Raw genomic sequence first — 18,908 nt, 5'->3', positions numbered from 1 at the left:
AGCGCAGGGGCAGGAAGAGGTGGCCCTTCTTTGTGAGAGCCTCATGCCCCTCTCCTCCACCAGCCACCTTGGGCTGCTGCCATGGAGGGGACAGCACTCAACCCTATGACCCAGAGGGAGGCTTACCGTCCAAAGGCCGTGCTGGAGATCTTGCGGTTGGGGCTAGAGAGAGAGGGAGAGGAAACAGTCACTGGTCAGAGGGGACTGGTCCATTCCCTTTACTCAGCCATTGCAAGACACCAAAGTACAGGACGCGGCTTCCCCCACTGAAGGGACTTCACACATCAGCATGGTCCCGAGAAGGAACAGTCTGATTTCCCACAGCAGGAAAAGCTCCGGGGCCAGCGCTGCCAGCAGCACTCAAGCCGCAGCAGGCCCTGCCCGCCCACCCCGGGCGGCCTCACCTGTTGGCCTTGAGGTTTTTCAGCCGGGCTTCCAAGTCATTCAGCAGGTTGATCTTCTTGCAGCACTGCGAGCAGTACACGTCCAGCAGCTCACTGTTGTACGCGTGCCGCGTCTTCCTGGGGGTCTGCCCCGCGCTGGCCCGGAGGGGGGAAATCAACTTCTTAGCTCTCAGCTGTGCCCGCCCCATCCCGCTGAGCTCGAGTTCCCAAGACCTGTGAACTTGGGGCAGAGCCTCCCTTCCCCAACACTCTCAAAGAGAAGCCAGTGAGAGGCGCTCATCAACAGCTGTGGCAGACTAAGAGCTAATGTCAGAGGCAGCGACCTAGCTTGGTTGGTGGGAAGGGACTACACAAGGCCACTTGGAAGGACTTTTAATGCTGAAGTTCTAGGAAAGAAGAGGACACACACCTTCCCTCCCCACTGGGCCAGTTGCTTCATTCCCAAAATGGAAAGAGGGAGGAAGAACTCTAAAACTCTGATCAGGGTGCAAAGGCAACACCCCAAGCTTCAGGAGCTGACTCCTGCAGCTTAGGGAAGAGGGCAGGCCAGTCTGCTCAGGACTCTGCCAGCCTGAGGCTGGATGGGTTCTGCCATTTTTCCTGGGCCCCAAATGCCATCCCGGACCAAGGGGACACCTGGAAGACACTGAAGACCCCAGGTCAGAGTAGACGTTGGTCCTGGTCTCATCATCGGGGCAGGGACTGCTGGGGGCACAGTCCACGTCATCTCCCTCCCCATAGTCTTCAAACTGCTCCTCATTGCTGATGAGCGAGGCGGTGGAGTGCGTGGAGAGGTCCGACGTCGTCACGGAGGGCGTGTGGCCCAGGGACCTGAGGGCCAGAGCGCCTGGGTTAGAGAAGGACTGCGAGGCCCGCCTGTAGACCCTGGTGCTGTACTGAGGCAGCTCACTGCACTGCCTCCTGGGGTGGGGGGGCAGCCAGGCCCCCAGGAAGGCACTCAGCTCTGCAGACCGTGAGAGCGATCAAGCTTGAGCCTTGAACCTCAGGACCAGGGGACACTCACCACAGAAACCTTCTGCATGAGACATACGCAAACCCGAGCCACCCGAGGAGCAAAACATCGGTTACAACTTACTGGTTTAGCTGCAGCTAGATTGAATAATAAACATTAAATAATGAAATATCAAACCATTGTTGAAATGTTTATAAAAATATTGGCAATAATGTAAGAAAATGAATATAAATTAAAATTAGGTGCAAACTTTTGAGACTTTTAAGACTGAGTACGTAAAGGGTTTATACCAAAAAAAAAAAAAACATAGAAAAGGAAAATATTAAAATGGAACAGGCAGCCAGGCGTGGTGATGCACGCTTGTAACCCCAGCATCCAGGAGGCTGAGACCGGAGGATCGAGGTTCATGGACAGCCTCAGCTGCTTAGCGAGGCTCTTTGCAACTCAGTGAAGCTCTGCTTCAAAAAATAAAACAAAAAAATAGGCTGGGGTGTAGTTCAGAGGTACAATGCCCCTGGGTTCCATCCCTAGTTCTGGGGGAAAAAAAAAATGGAACAGGCATGGTGGTGCACGCCTGTTATCCCAATACTTGGGAGGCTGAGACAGGAGGATCACAAGTTCACAGCCAACTTCAGCAAATTAGTGAGTCCCTCTGCAATTTAGTGAAACCCATATTTAAAATAAAAGAAGAAAATAGGGCTGGGGGTATAGCTCGGAGGTAGAACATCTAAGGGTTTCATTCCCAGTACCACAAAAATACATACATAAAAGTATTAAAACTGTCACTGGCCTTGGACTAAGGGTGGTCATTTCCCCTCATCTCACTTTTCCTCCCCTCTTCAAGTTCCATTTAATTAGCATGCACCACTTTTAAGATGAAGAGGTGAGAAGCTACAAAGTGTCTCCTGGATGAAAGGGGTGACTTCTGGCCCAAAGATACCTAACCCCAAAGAGATCCTGGGGTGACCAGGTGCGGCCTGTGCATACAGGAGCCTGGCTAAGCCCACCTGCAACCCAAGAACAAAGGGAAGCACTACACATCGCTGCCAAATGTATCTTCCCTTAGTCACCGTGTAGTGATGATGTATTATCCATAGCTCATGATGTCCCCAACCTCATTGAGCCTCCACAAAACTGGGGGAACCTGAGCCAGTGCAAGAAGCATGTCACGGGTTAAGGCAGCACTTCTCAAACTGCAGCCCTGAGGAACCCGTTTCTAGCCAAGGATCGCAGCATTAATGACAGGATGCTTGAAGATCGAGTCTCCTGGCATCTCACCCAGCTTTTAAAATGTATTCACTTATTTGTCTACCCTCAGGGTCCTTAGCACTTCAGGCTGAGTTAATCACCCTGCTCGCTTCGCTGTCTTCTACATCTAATAGAATCCGTGGCACCCATGGCTGGTACCCACTGCCTCCTGGAGAGTACTCCTAGAAAGCAACAGGATGGCCGAATGATGGATGTCTGGCCACCAGATCAACAATGTCTGTTGTCCCTGGGCTAGCTGGTCAGGGCTATGGCTGGTGAGGTGTTCCTAGAAGCCACACGGACCCTCTAACAGACCCCTCCCAGGGGCCATACCAGAATGCTGTGACTCTCTGACCCTCTTGAGTTTGAGGAGGCCAGCACAGAGCATACAGGTACGTAGGTCAGGTCACATGAAATGACTTTTTGGAGGGTTTGAGAATGGTTAAAAGTTAGCAATTTCATGTGGTTCAACCATACTGAACCCTCCTCTTCCTTCTCCAAATACCTGGGTCACCCTACCCATCACCTTCTTCTGATACATGGGTCACTGCTCCCAGTTGCCATGGCTACATGATGGCGTCTGCATCCCATCACCCCACAAGCATGAGGTCCCCCTAGAGATTTTCTGAGGGCTAAAATGGAACAGACTCCCTTCTGCTGACACAAACTAAAACTGACAGTGCTATTGGGACGTCTCTAGGTTCTGTCGTTGGTTTTGCAGCACCGGGGACGGAACCCAGAGTCTCATGCATGCAGACAAGTATCTATCACTGCGCTACACCCCAGTCCTACTTAAGTCTCAATTTTGTTTTTATTTATTTTTTATTTTTTGGTGGTACTGGGGTTCCTGGAAACCCTTCTACCTCCAGGCTACACTCCCAGACCTATTTTATACTTTTTTTATTTGGAAACAGGGTCTCTTAATCCAGTGCAGCTGGCTTTGAACCTGCGCAATCCTCCTGTCTCCGCCTCCCAAGCGCGGGGATTACAAGCGAGCGCCACCACGCCCGGCCTTCAATTTTGTTTTTAAATAACATTTCTGATAAGAATGCAGGATCAATATAGAAAATACATGGCAGAGTGGAGCATGGTGGCTCATGCTTGTAATCCCAGTACCTGGGAGGCTGAGACGGGAGGATCGAAAGTTTGAGGCCAGCCTCAGCAACACAGTGAAGCTATCAGCAACTTACTGAAACCCTGTTTCCAAATAAAAACATAAAATAGGGCTGGGGGTGCGGCCCAGAGGTAGAATGCCTCTGGATTAAATTCCTAGCAACATACACACACATACACACACACACACACACACACAGACAGACACACACACACACACACACACCACACACACACACACACCAAAAAAGGAAGGAAAGAATGTAGGCAGGCAGAGAGGGAAATATATGGCAGAGTGGGTGAAAGGTAATCCAATCAATTAATCATTATCCACTTTCCAGAAATAAATTGCTCAAAAAAATTTTTTTTCTTTTTGGTGGTACTGGGGATGGAACCTAGGGGCCTTCTACCTCCAAGCTATGTTCCCAGAATTCTTTTATATTTTATTTGGAAACGGTCTCTTAAGCCAGCTGAGGAGGGCTTTGAACTTGTGCAATCCTCCTGTCTCAGCCTCCCATGTGCAGAGATTACAAGCGTGCACCAACACGCCTGGCTACTGCTCAACTTCTAAGAATTTTTTCTAGGTATTTTCTAATATACACATTGTAAGGTTGTTTTTTGTTCGTTCGTTTTTCAGAACTGGGGATTGAACCCAGGGGCATTTTTTTTTTTTTTTTTTTTTGGTGGTTCTGGGGTTCCTGGAAACCCTTCTACCTCCGGGCTACACTCCCAGACCTATTTTATATTTTATTTGGGAACAGGGTCTCTTAAGCCAGCGAGGCTGGCTTCAAACCTGTGTGATCCTCCTGTCTCTACTTCCCAAGCACGGGGATTACAAGCATGCGCCACCACGCCCAGCAACCCAGGGGCATTCTACCTCTGAGTTACACCCCCAGCCCTATATTTTATTCCTTATTTTGAAACAGGGTCTCACTAATTTGCGGAGGACCTCACTCGTAGCTGAGGCTGGCTGTGAACTGCAATCCTCCTGTCTCAGCCTCCCAAGTACTGGGATTACAAACATGTGTCACCATGTCCAGCTGTAACCCAATTTTTAAAACTAATGAGATCATTTTATCTGTTACCATTAATCATTAAAACATAACTTTGCACAGCTGCCTGAAATACCAGAACTATTCCTACTGTTAGACATTTAGGCTTAGAACTTTTTGCTCCGCAGAATCCTCGTGAAAGTAAGGCTGTGGTGCCAATCCTAAGTATGTCTCCTGTACTTTCTGCAGAGACCGTCCAAGAACTGCCTTCTGTGGCTCAGAGGCCACAGACCAAGCTCCCAACACTCACTTGTCCTCCGGCAGGAACAGGCCCCCGATCCCCTGCTCCTTCTCCTCAGCGGGGCTCCCGACAGACCCCTCCAGGCTCTGGGTGCTCTCCATGGGGCTGTCCATGTCTGACTCCTGGGGTCCCTCGGGTGGGGCCAGTGTCATAGCCTCTTCCTCGTCCTCAGGAAAGATGCTGGGCTCCCTGGGGATGAGTTCGCCATCAACAAAGGTAGAGCCTGGGACCTCGTTGCCCTAGGAAAGATAGGAATGAGGGGGATTACTCACTCCAGTGCTCAGCAGACAGCAAAGCACCAGCAGGCCGGGGCCAGCGACTCTGAGGAGCCGAGCTTCCCTGGGACAGCCTTACGTGGAGAAGGGCCACATCACTGGGGCGCCTGGTTAGCATGCTGGAGTCCTCATCATGAAGTCTGCACAGGAGGCCAAATGACTTGGAGAGGCCTCCTGCCAATCTGCATTAGGGGCACTGCACACCTCGTGGCCTTCTAAAACAACCCTGATCTCACAGATTTTGAAGTCTATGCAGCTCGGGATCTGCCCTCCATGACTTGGGGCACCTCACGGAATCTCAATGCTCTCCTTTGTTTATAAAGCAAGAACAACGCCGGGCATGGTGGCGTACGCTTCTGATCCCAGCACCTGGGAGGCTGAGACAGGAGGATCACGGTTTGAAGCCAGCCTCAGCTACTTAGTGAGGCTCTCAGCAATTTACTGAGACCCTGTTTCCAAATAAAATATAAAATTGGTCTGAGAGTGTAGAAATAAGCCCGGGGGTGGGGGGAGCCCCTGTGTTCCATCCCCAGTACCCCCCTCCACACACACATACACACACACGGACAGCAACAGGGTCTTACAGGACCACTTTGTCCACTGAGGTATTTCAAGTTAGCTTCTGGCAAACAAATCCTGGCTGGAGGACATGATGCCCGCCCTGGCCCTGCCACAGCCACACGGGGAGCAAGAACACCAGACCCTTCCCCTCTGCTCTAGGCTCCAGCTGCCCGCACCGGTCCAGGGCACTTGCCTGCACCTTCGCTGCAGCCACCTATGGAAGAGTTCTGGCTTCGCTCAGAGTTCCCCCTGTTCAGAGGGGAAGCTCTGTCAACCACTTCTTGGAACACTTTGCTTCTGAAGAGACAGGTACTTCCCAGGTGGCTGTGTGTCTGCCTGTTCCCAGCAGAATGTCAACCTCTTCCTAAGGTTCTCGGGCATGCTCCTTGCTAGGGCTGGCAGGGCAGGCCAGTGAACATGCTCTCTCCTCATCCAACACTGTGAGGATGCCGGGAGCAAGGGCGGTGAAGAGCCTCCAGGAGGCCAAGACGAGGATGGTTTCCAGGACAGCTGCGAGGCAGGCCTGGATGTGCCGGCCCTGGCCCGCATGGCCCTCCTGGGCGTCAGACCCCGCCAGGAGATCCCTGGCTAGAAATGGATGGCAACAGACTCAGGATGAACACCTGCTGGACTAGCAAAGTCAGCATCACTGACTGTGGCGACCCTGGAGCTGAGTAATTAAAACGACCCCTAGTGAACACAGGGTCCCTTCCACCTGGATGTCACTAAGCCGCCTCACTCTGTGCCTTTCAACTTGGCAGCTGTAATAGACAAGAGAAGCCCTTGGTCACCCTGGCTCCTCCTGCAGACCACAGTCCCTGACCTCCAGCTTCTGTTCCTGTGGGAGCCACCAGCTCCTTTCCCCAGGAGAGCAGCCTGCTCTGATCAGACACCTCAGGAGAGCAGAGTGGGGACAGTCTTATCCCCATCTGTGCCCCTCCTCAAGCTGGGAGAGCCCAGAGCCACAATAGGGCCCTTAGGAGCCAATGTCTCTCTTTTATGATTTTTAAAGTTGCAGAGGGGAAGAACGCACTTGTTGATAATGAAATATCCCTGGCAGGGTTCTGGGCGGCCAGTGCTTCCTGAGAATGAGTCACCCTCTGGCCGGTCCGCCTGTCGGGTCAGCTGTACAGAGCACTTGTCTCCTGCAGCTTGGAGGAGGCCCCACTGCTGTGCACAGAAATCTCTGTGGAACGTGAAGAGCAAAAGGTGAATCTAAGCCAGGAGTGGTGGCTCACACCTGTAATCCCAGTACTTGGGAGGCTGAGACAGGAGGAGCATGTTCACGGCCAGCCTCAGCAACTTAGTGAGATCCTCAACTACTTAGCAGAAAGACCCTGCTTCAAAATAGAAATTGAAAATAGGGATGAAGGTACAGGTCACAGGTACAATGTCCCTGGGTTCAATCCTTAGTACCCCCCCCCCCGCAAAATTAACTGCTGGGCGTGGTGACGCACACTTGTCATCCCTGCGCTTGGGAGGCAGAGACAGGAGGATCTCGCAAGTTTGAAGCCAGCCTCACTGGCTTAAGAGACCCTGTTTCCAAATAAAAATATAAAAAAATAGGTCTGGGAGTGTAGCCTGGAGGTAGAAGGGCTTCCAGGAACCCCAGTACCACCAAAAAAAAAAAAAAAAAAAAAAAAAATGAATTCGCCTAAGGGTAGTCAGGCAGATGCTACTCAGGCTGATGTGAGGTGCAGCCTCGTTCTCAGCTAATCCATGGCTGATGCTGGTGTGTGTGTGTGTGGGGGGGGGGGGATCCGAGCTCAACAGGCTGCAGGGTCTCAGGTCCTTCTCATGGAGGTGGGAGACTGGGGAGAGGGTGCATTGCTCCCCTTGTCCCCATGCTGGCCATCCTCCCCACAGCCGTGCTCCCTGCTCTGGGGCTGGAAGGGTCAGGGAGCAGGGGATGAGCTTCCAAGAGCCCAGGTTTCCAGGCAGCCAGGTGAGAGTGAGCAGGGTTGTGGCCCAGGGCAGGCTGGTTTCCCTAGGACTCTGGAGAGTGTGCAAGGTATCAGGCCGCCTTCCAGTGGCCCTAGCATGGGGACGGGTCCAGGCCTGCAGCTTAACAAGGCCACCTCAGAGTTTTCAGAGAAAGCTGTCTTTGGGAGACTTGAGGGAAGACAATGACATCAACTGGCAGCACAGGGCATTGTCTGAGGTCCCCAAGCACAGAGCTCCTGTCCTCCCAGGCCCAGGGTGAGCTCCGCGGGCCAGAGGCTTGGTTGGTTGATGTCCAGACCACAGCAGGCTCGCCTCCTTCCCCTGCTGAGGGCTTCCAGGAATGGAGTGTGCATGCAGTGTATCCCTCTGCAAGCCCCAGGCCTTGTGGGTAGGATTGGTCGACAATTCCAGCTGGCCCAGCCACTCACAGGCTGTGTGCCCCTGGGTCTTCCCCTCCAGGGTGGGGATGGTCACCCCTACCTCAGAGGCTACTAAGGGCCATGTTGACAATTTGTACTAGCACCAGAGAGAAGCTCTGGGAGCCTTAAATCCTGGTGGCCCCTGCAGGGCCACGTGGGCCAGAGGCTGAGCTGTCCCTAGAGTCCCTGCCTGGTTGGCCGGCAAGGTCCTGACAGCTAGGCAGCCAGGCTCCGAGGTTTTCTAAGGCCCAAGGGTGGGGAAACAGGAGCCGGCCGGCTGCTCTGGCAGGACTGGTCTGTGCTGCCAGCCGCCCATCCCCACCTTGTTGTCTCTGCTGGCGCCGGATAGTGCTGGCCCCGGATGGAATGGGAGCCTGGAGGCACACAGCCTGCTGGAGGGGCCTCTCCAGCCTCAAGAGCTGTGTGCACCCATAGCAGGCCCAGCGTCACCCCTTCTTCTGTAGGAAGTTGGCAAGAGCTGAATTCTATAGCTGCTGAAAAGGCCGAGTGGCGGTACACGTGGGGGCCGTCCCAGGCTCAAGTGGCCCACAATGGCCCACTGTCCCCAGTGGTGGAGGGGGGTGTGGCAGGCCCAAACTAAACAGCTCCATTTGGCCCTCATCCGCCCCGCCTGGTGGAGAGCCAGCTCAGAGTCACAGTGCCAGGACGCTGCGTTTTCCTAGTAGAGGATACACAGAGGACTCTGACTGGAGGGATATCCTACAGTCCCTGCAAGAATGGATGGGTAGCCAGGGGGGTTCTGCATCTCAGCAATGGGGGCTCACATCATAGGGAGCACGCATAGGATCAAGGAGGACTGGCGGAACCAGGGCCTGGTGAGCTGGGAGGGGCCCCACTGCAGGACCCCGGGCCAGCTCTGGAGTCGGCTGTGAGGCTGTGTGACTGCGGGATAAGCTGTTTAATTTCTGAGCCCCATCTAAAAGCAGTGGTGAGAGTACCACGTGACGGGATTGCTGTAGAGAATCTAGGACAGCACCTCAAACCTCGAGGATGCTGAAAACATGGCAGAAAAGAGGGGGTGGTCGGCGTTAGCGAGGCGCTCTAGAGTGAGGGGTTCAAGTTCCGGCCCCACCACTTGTGAGTTTTGTGGGCTTAGGTTTACTGAACCTTTCAGTGCCCCAGTTTCTCATCTATAGACTAACCACGAATAGATATAAATCAGTTGGTACATGTACTAAAAGCATAGTTTGTACTTTTGTGTGTGTGTTTTACTGGGGATTGAACCCAGGGGCATCCTACCTCTGAGCTATACCCACAGCCTTATTTTTTGTTTTAAAACTGGGCCTCTCTAGGCTGTTGAGAGTCTTGCTACATTGCTGACGCTGTCCTCAAGTCTATGATCCCGTCCCAGCCTCCCACTACTGAGAGCTCAGGCGTGCGCCACACACCTGGCTCTAAAAGCACACGGAAAGCGCTCAACACTGTGAGCTGTCGCTATCCTCATGTTGAAGGCAGGCGCCCAGGGCTGCGCCTGAGCTACTGGCTCCTATGCAGCTTCTGGGGCCCCTTTTCTCTGACCCCTGGCGACATGCTGGGCTGGAGATAGGGTGGGCTTGGTTTTGGGACACCAGGCTTCTGCATGTTCCAGAGCCTTCCCCCGGTTCTCTCCTGCACACTCTCCTGGAAGGCCTGTCTGCACATTAATTATACCCTTTAATGAGTACTAAGATGAGACACTGCCTGGGGAAGGGAGTCTGGGAGGTTCGGAGGCTCAAGCTCATCCACCCCCAGCCCTGGCAACAGCTCCGCTCCGAAGGCAGTAACTCAGAGCCAAAGAACAGCTCTGTGGGGACAGGCTGGGTAAAAATAGCCTGGGCGGGCACATCCCAGCTTCCCTCGCAGCCAGGCACCAGCGGCTACATGTGGAACGCCACCACAGGGGCGGGGCGGGCAGTGGACGCAAACCAGCCCTAGCGTGGGGAGAGGCACGCGGCTCTGAGCTCCCCCAGGAGCAGAGGTGGCCCATTAGAACCAACACCCAGTCCGACCCACGGTGGCAGAAGCTTGAGTTCAGGCTGCTATATCATGTGGTGCCAACGCCACCAAGTCCACAAGGGCTGGAAGGGACCACTGCAGGTATGGAATCCTCGACAGCCCACCACACAAAGATGGTGGCAGGGAGGCCGGGGAGCAACCAGGCTGTCAGGGCCCACCACAGCGGCCGCCCCTGCTCCCCTCAGGCTCCACTCTGCAGACGGGCAGTTGGGTGCTCATGGATGGAGAATGGGGTCAAGTGGGGGGCCAAGCGTCTCCACACAGGGAGACCCTTCATTCACCCCAACAAAGCCAAGCAAGAGACAAACCAGTCACAATGAAGCCACCAGGGCCGTCCCTCGTCCCAGCCACTCTGGGACAATCACAAACTGTGAGATCAAAGCCATAGTGCTTCCCGCTCTGGTGGGGAAGGCCTGGATCAGGAAGGCAGGGCAGACTGCCATGTTCCGCATCCGAGGTCAGCCCCTCTCAGGAAGCAGAAGGAAGTGTTCGGGCTCTGTCCTCTCATCTGTCCACCTCCTGACCCCCGACCCCAAGAGAGTTCTCACAGCTCAACCCCGGAAACAGATCTCAGCACAGAAGCCCCAACTACTGCGTACTGCTATCATCCAAGGGGGACCCGCAGGGTGACAGTGGTGACAACTGCATTTCCTCGCTGGTCTCAAACAAAAGGACTTTGATCCTCACCTCACCCATGGAGGGAGCCTGTTCAATCACCCACTTTACAAATGGGGAGACCGAGGTGCTCAGACAGACGGGCTTCAGTCCAATCTGGCACCCAGTGGCTGTGAACCTCAGGCTGGGCCCCACGGCGTTCCAAGGCTCTGTGCTGCTCACAGAAAGCAAAGTTGCTCGTGTAACAAGCCCTGCAGCTGTGTGCAGTACATCAGAGGGGCATGCTGGAATCCCAGTATTTAGGAGTTTCCCAAGGCTCTGCACTGCTCACAGAAAGCAAAGCTGCTCATGTAACAAGCCAGTAGCTGTGCATAGCACCACATCAGAGGGGCTCGCCTAGAATCTTAGTATTTAGAAGGCAGAGATAGGAGGATCACTGGTTCAAGGACAACCTCAGCAAGTAGTGGGACTCTCATCGAGCTAGTGAGACTGGTTTCAAAATAAAAATAAAATAGGGCTGGGGGTATGGCTTGGAGGTAGAATACCCCTTGGGTTCAATCCCCAGAACCCCCTTCAAAAAAAAAAAAAAAAAAGATTGGGAAGAGGGAGACATGCTACAGCTTAAAAAAAGAAAAGGAGCCGGGCATGGTGGCGCATGCTTGTAATCCCCGCGCTTGGGAGGCTGAGACAGGAGGATCGCGCAGGTTCAAAGCCAGCCTCAGCTACTTAGTGAGGCTCTCGGCGACTTAGTGAGACCCTGTTTCCAAATAAAGTAGAAAATAGGTCTGGGAGCATAGCCCGGAGGTAGAAAGCCTCTGGGTTCCACCCCCAGTACCACCAAAAAAAAAAAAAAAAAGGAAAGCAAAGAGGGACATTAGACAGCTCCCTGGGACTAAACCCAAACCAGAGATGGGCAAATTCCTGAAGGTGGCAGAGGGGAAGGACTGGTGATATTAAAGAATCAAAGAGCAGGCCGACATGCGGTGGCAGACACTTGCCTGGCAAGCATGGCCCTGCGTTCACTCCCCATTATGCAGGAAAAAGAAAAAAGGCACGCGCTCAGTTCCTCAGTGAGGGGCCAGAGGGCGGCTCCTGAGAACAAGAGGGAGGGTCTGCGCGTCCACGCAGGCGCTGGACAGAGGCGCTCTGCCTGGAGGACCAGCGCGGCTGGCCTGCCCTCAAGACGACGACGGGGCCAGAGCTAGAGACTTACCAAGTCTACCCACACCTCGGGCCCGGGCCGTGTGCTGCGTACTCAGCTCCTTCTGGCTCTGTGCAAACGTCCCGGGACCGTCTGTCCCCCGGGGCTGGGTAGGCCGGAAGATCTTTGCACTATAAACCATGGTGCCCCCTGCTCCCCTGAAAGCTCTCTACCTAAGGGTGGAGACGTAGGGTTTTCTTGAGCCCTACATCCCCACCCTGGTAGCATGTGAATACATCAAAAGTTGCCAGCTGGACATGGTAGTGCACCCCTGTAATCCCAGTACTTGGGAGTCTGAGACAGGAGGATTACAGGTTCGACACCAGCACCAGCAACTTGGAGATACCTTCAGAAACTCAGCAAGCCCCTGTTTCTAATATAAAATAATAAGGGCTGGGATATGGCTCAGAGGTAGAACCCCCCATTCATCATCAGTACCTCACACACAGACAAAGCTGGCAGTTAACAAACAAAAGTAAAAATCTACTACTAAAACTCTAACAAAGGAGGAAGAAAAAAGGAATTCAAAGCATGAAAGAATACAGTAAAAAAAAGAGGAAGAGAAGATCAAAGACCAGACAGAATAAACAACAGCTCAACTATATCAGTAATACATTAAGTGCAAAATGGATTTAACAATGCAATCAAAAAACAGTGGCAGAGTAGTTAAAATAACAGCTACATGCTGCTTGCGGGAAAATATGATTTAAACTTAAGAATGTAGGTAGGCAGAAAGTAAAGAAATGAAAAATGATACACCAACACCAACCAAAAGAAAGCTGGTGAGGCCACGCTAATCTCAGAGGAAGCACTTAATGGCAAGAGGTAGCCGGATGCTTAAAAATGATAAAGGCTCAATTTAACAAGATGTAACACTCCTAAACCCGCATGGTGGTGCACACTTGTAATCCCAGCATTTGGGAGGCTGAGACAGGAGGATCACAGTTCGCAGCCAGCCTCAGCTATTTAGTGATGCCCTTTGAGACCCTGTTTCAAAATAAAGAATAAAAAACAGGGCTGGGGGTGTAGCTCAGAGGCACAATGCCGTTGGGTTCCATCCCCAGTACTGCAAACAAACAAAACCAAAAAACAAACAAGATGTAACACTCCTATCCCTGTATGTATCACAGTTTCAGAATTCATAAAGCAAAACTTAAGAGAACTAAGCGCTGGTCCCTCAGTAACGCCCAGAGAGCAAGCAAAGAGGATTAGAAAGAACACATCAGTCTACAGCTGTATCACCCTGAACGCGCCCGATCTCGTTGGGCCTGGTTAGTATGGGGATGGGAGAATACATCAACACTGATGCATACAGACCCTGCCCCAACAACTGCAGAATGACACCAGATCAAAGGGGGGGGGGGAGAAACTGGATACTCACAGTACCAAAGAATCACCTACAAGCACTTGTAATCCCAGTACTTGGAGGACTGAGACAGGAGGATCATGAGTTAGTTCAGGGCCAGCCTCAGCTACTTAGTGAGGCCCTCTGCAACTTAGTGAGACTGTTTCAAAATAAAGTGTTAAAAATAGAGTAGGGGGTGTGGCTTGGAGGTAGAGAGACCCTGAGTCAATCCCCAGTAACACACACACACAAAAAAAAAGAAAGAAAGAAAAAGAGAGAGAATTACCCTACAGATCACTGCAAAGCAAAAATGCCCTTCCTCCCCCTCTCCTTCCCTTCCTTTCTTCCTTAGGCTGGCCTCAATCTGTGATCTTCCTGTCTCAACTCCCAAGTAGTGGGATTACAAACATGCACCACTGCGCCAGGCTTGCCCCTGTATTTCTCCACCAAGGAGAAAATACTCTATTGTCCTTTTCTTTTCTCTTTTCCTTTCTTTTCTTTGTTGTACTGGGGATTGAACCAAGGCCTCTCTACCACTGAGCTACATTCCTAGCCCTTCTTAATTTTGACCTGGGGTCTGTCCCACTTTGAACTTGGGACCTTCCTGCCTCAGTCTCTCAAGTACTAGTGAGAAAGGGTCTTCAAAGAAGCAATTAAAATGTGGTCGTCAGGCTGGATCCTAGTCCATTATGACTTAGAGTCCTTATAAAAAGACTAGGACGCAGACACACAGAGGGACGATCATGTGAAGATGGGGTTATTAACAAGCCAAGGAGAGGGGCCTCAGAAGACACAACTGAAAGGTTTGAGTCCCCCTGCCCCGCAGGGGGCAGGGCCGGAAGTTAGGAAGTGGAGCTCTGCGATTCCGGGAGGGGACCAGGCCTCCTCCCGGTCAGGAAGAAGAGAGTGCAGAGTTCAGAGAGGAGCCCGAGAGGGAGGGAGGCTGGGGGACACACACGCTCATCAACCTTTTAACAACCAGGCCAGCACCTCGACCTTAGATCTGACTTCCAGATTTAGGAGAATATACGTTTCGGTTGTTTTAGATGCCGGGGTACTTTGGTATGGCAGCTGCAGCAAACAATTCCCCGTCCCTCTGTCCCTTAGGAGCCTGCACTGGGAAGCCTGCACCCAGGTTCAGGGTGGATTTTTTTTTTTTTTTTTTTTTTTTTTGTGGTACTGAAGATGGAACCCAGGGGCATTCTACCTCCGAGCTACACCCCAGCCCTATTTTTTATTCTTTATTTTGAAACAGGGTCTCACTGAGTTGCAAAGGGTTTCACTAAGTAGCTGAGGCTGGCCTTGAACAGTGATCCTCCTGTCTCAGCCTTCCAAATGCTGGGATTACAAGTGAGGCCTCAACCTGGGATTTTTATTCCTACCCTGTTAATGAGAGTGAATTGCTTCAAGGTCAATTCAAAATCCAAGAGAACTACTGGCTCCTGAGACCAACACAAGAGCCTCAAGGGATGAAGGATAGAGTTCGGTGGTAGAGCATTTGAACGTGCAAATGAGGTCCTGAGGTCCATCCTTAGCACTGAGAGAGAGAGAGACAACACTGACTCCTAGGGATTCATCTATTTACTTAGTCTCTTCAAAACAAAGGTCACATTCTTTTCCCTGATAAAAGTTTGAGATACCGCTGCTTCAGAAGGATTGTTTGCTGAAACCAAAGCAGATCTGTGCTGATCAGGAAGATGTCTTAAGAAATTCTACTCACACAGGAACCTTAAGTCACTTATTTCCATTTTCTCATGTTCTCTCAATAGCTATAGTGTTTTAAGAAAGTATACGTGCAGTTCAGAAACATTAGAATTCCAAAGCAATTTTTGTTTGTCCAGGACAGTATTTAGCGTAGTTATAAGACAGATCTAAAAGGTATTTTACTTAAACAGTGATTGGTTTACAAAAGGAGAGACAGACCAGCAGTCAGCCCTGAACCACAGGCTCCGCGCATGCAGCCTCTAATCCTGGGTCTAGTAATTGGCAAGATATTTCCAGTTTCTCCATGCCAGACGGTATTTCTGGCTTCTTGAGATCCAGTGCTGATTTCTTCCCTCTGTTGTGGTCAGTGTGGGGAGGAGGGCCCCTACTGCTCCTGGGACATGTGGGCACCAGCTCAGCTTTGATGCCAGCCTTCCTATGAGATGGCCGGAACCTGAGCGTCCTGAGTCCTCTGCACGCCGTCCAGGCTTGGCCCTGGTGACCGCAGGTGCAGCTGAATTTGGTAGCCTCATCTCCAAGCACCTTCTGACCAGGCCTTGGATGGGAAGGGACTACCCCCAAAGGCCCTGGGTCTCAATGCCCCAGTGAACGCACTTCTGCAACAAAAAGGAGCCGATCCGGCCTCCCCTCTGCCCCAGACAGAGCCGACCCACTGCCTTGACTTTCTAATGAGAATGTGGACCTCAGAGGCAAACTGTCAGGGATTATGAAAACAGAACTTAAATTGCTTCCACATCTGGAAACAAAACCCAGCAGCCAGTCCCAAGAATTCCAGGCATGCCAGCCAGTGGAGAAGCCGCGGGTCAAAGGCAGCCTTTCCTGTGAGCTGGAGTCCCCTCACCCCTACCTGAATCCACACAGGAGACTTTGTCTACACAGAGGGGCCGAGGGGAAAGGAAAGGAAGCTAGCACACCAGGCGCCTCCCACGAGCCTTACACAAGAGCTCCGGTTTTCTCCCCAAAAAATCCCTGCAAGGAAAAATGGTATCCTTCCTCAGAGACAAGGGAGCGGTAGGAGGGCGTTTGGCCCACCTGCCCCTGGAGTCACACTGGATTATCCTCTTCACTCTCCTTTGTAGTCATCTACAAATATGGGGCCTCATGAACCTGAGTCATGTTCCCCTAATTTCAATCACCCATCTAAACTCTCAAAGGTTTCTTGGGTGCTTGCTGGAAGCTCCTGTTCCCAGGCAGCCGCAGCACCTCCAGCTCTCCTGAGAATGCCCTGGGCCAGGTGTCAGGGCAACACACCTGTCAAAGCAGACTTCATGGGCTGTAGCCGAAAGGATACGCCCCAAGGGCTGCCTGGCTCTTGGGGCAGGCGGCTATTTTGGGCTACAAATTACAGTGTTCAGAGACATGGCTGTTTTGAAGTGAGGGCTTAATTACTCACAGCCTAGAGCTTATAGGGATGGTTTGGGGGGCTCCATATTTTAGTATAATAGGAGGAGCTTAGACTCAAAGTGAAGGCTTGGGGCAGGAGACCAATGGCTCAGGCCAGCTCCTTTCTTGCTGAGAGTCCACTAAGTTGATGCCTTCAAAAGTGGTGCACACCTGTAATCCCAGTACTTGGGAGGCTGAGACAGGAGGATCACAGGTTCGAAGACAGCCTGAGCAAGTAGTGATAGTCTCATCAACCTAGTGAGACCCTGTTTTCAAATAAAAATTTAAAAATTGAGCTAGGAGGTATAGCTCGGAGGTAGAATGTCCGTGAGTTCAATCACTGGTGCCACACACATATACACACACACAGAGGTAGTATAGTGGCACTCACTTGTAATCCCAGTACTTGGGAGACTGATACAGGAGGATTACAGGTTCTCAGCTAACCTCTGCAATTTAGTGAGACCCTGTTTCAAAATAATATAAGCCGGGCGTCGTAGTGCAAGCTTGTAATCCCAGTATTCGGGAGGCTGAGACCTGAGGATTGCAGTTTGTGGATAGCCTCAGCTACCAAGCGAGGTCCTTCGCAACTGAATGAAACCATTTCAAAATCAGAAATTTTAAAAAAAAAAAAAAGGGTAGGGGTGATGCTCAGAGGTAGAATGCCCCTGGGTTCCATCCCCAGTACCACAAAATAAATAAATAAATGAATAAATAAATATAGGGCTTGGAATATAGCTCAGAGGTAGAATGCCCCAAGTTCCATCCCCAGCACCACAAAAAAAAAAAAAAAAAAAAAAAGTAAAAATAGGTGACATGGAATTTTCAGAGAGAGGTTACTACCTGCTTCAGGGAGTGCAGACCTGGGTGGAAAGACACAACCTGAAGCCAGGGTGGGACCTCCCCATCCTCCCCACAGATGGCCTCAGGCCTCCACCCTCCCTGCAGTCACTACCCTCCCTGGCCCCATCCTCTAGGACTCCTGGCAGGAGCCCCGCAGTCCTCTGGTCTGAGCTGGGCTCAGGTGTCCCTCTTTGCCCCGTGACCTTCCTGAGGTCCATTCCAGGAGCTGGGGTCACTGGAGCACAGCCAGGTTGGAGGCCTGGAGCCATGGTGCTAAGGCAGCCCAGGCTCCTTGCCAGGCATTCACGCCCATGGCGGAGACAGCTGACAGGTGTTGGGTCTCACCATAAACCATGGCTTGGGGCTCAGAGGGCAGAGAGCCCCCAAGGGATGAGTCTACCAGGAATCTCCTCTAAGAGCCTGCAAACACTCCATTGCCCAAAGCACCAGGCCCTAGCTCGGCAGACCACTAGCAAAGCTCTCTCTGATAGGTCTTGGCCTTAGGACACACTACTGCCCTGTACCCCGCACCCTGAGCTCCCGTCCACCTGTACTGCCCTCCCCTGCCTGGACATGTGCACACACTTCTTGTACATTTGGGCATAAATACCACCTCATCGGAGAGAGGGCTTTGGATTCCTGACACAGTACCCAGAATTGAAGGAGCCAGGCCCTCATCAGAAGCTCAGGAGGGAGGAAATTAGGAAGCAGAGGCCGGAGGATTGTGGATTCAAGGCCAGCCTTGGCAACTGAGTGAGACCTTGTCTCAAGATAAAAAATAAAAAGGGCTGGGGTATAGCTCAAAGGTAGAGCAAGCACTCCTGGGTTCAATCCCCAGTATGGCAAAAAGAATTAAAGAAAGGAATCTCAGAAACTAAGGAGCCCCAGACCCCAGGGGCCCTGTCAGCAGCTCCTCCTGAGGCTACCTGTTCTGTGGCCAGCCAGACGCCCACGTGACTGTCTCCTGGGGCCGCAAAGTCACGTGGGCTCGCCCCTCTTCAGCCCGGCCAAGCCTGGCCAGTGGGTCATCATCCCAGTGTCCCGCCTGGCCCCCAGGCTGCAGCCCAGCCATCCTGGTCCCCCCAACCCCACCCCTGCACCCTCTGCCCAGCACTCTTCCACCTGCCTCAGGAGCCAGAGCTGGAGACAGCAGCACTTGGGCGGAAGGTTGCAGGGCAGCCATGCACTGGCTTCTGAGGTCTGTGCCATGCAGCCCTGCGGCACGACCCTCCTCCTCTTCCCACCACAGGGAGCTTCAAAGAGGCAACATGTGGGAAGAGTTTACAGAAAGGGAGAGGAGAGATTTGAAAGAAAATTGCTAAAGGGAAACATATGCAAAAATGAAAACTCAGGCAAAGTGGGAGGCGGAAGGGGAAGGAAGAAAAGACGCCCAAGGGCCATAAACCAAGTGAGAAGCCTCGTGATGCCACGTTCCTCCGGTGGAAAGGGGCCGTGTGACTTTCAAGGGTGCCAGCAAGAAATAGGGAGAGGTGGTTTGTTCCAGTCAAGATGACTGTCAGGCCATGATTCATGTGTGGTGGGGAAGAAGC

General features: G+C 52.3%; 1 protein-coding gene across 3 annotated transcripts in view; it reads right to left on the bottom strand.

Annotated features, from left to right (window-relative positions):
* RAB11FIP4 (RAB11 family interacting protein 4) overlaps positions 1-18,908 on the bottom strand; it is a gene marked incomplete at both ends in the record, with an annotated part of 126,897 nt that overhangs the window by 9,513 nt on the left and 98,476 nt on the right. For 2 of the 3 annotated variants that reach the window (XM_080712141.1, XM_080712142.1), the window contains 4 exons: positions 127-162; positions 405-539; positions 1,041-1,235; positions 5,041-5,270. In XM_080712141.1, the coding sequence (XP_080568267.1) occupies positions 127-162; positions 405-539; positions 1,041-1,235; positions 5,041-5,270 (596 nt within the window). The remainder of the gene's footprint in view (positions 1-126; positions 163-404; positions 540-1,040; positions 1,236-5,040; positions 5,271-18,908) is intronic. The other variant, XM_080712143.1, reaches the window with a different exon arrangement.

The sequence above is a fragment of the Muscardinus avellanarius genome, assembly GCF_963383645.1.
Source record: "Muscardinus avellanarius genome assembly, chromosome: 16".
Classification (NCBI taxonomy): domain Eukaryota; kingdom Metazoa; phylum Chordata; class Mammalia; order Rodentia; family Gliridae; genus Muscardinus; species Muscardinus avellanarius.
This window is presented reverse-complemented; position numbering and strand designations above follow the sequence as displayed.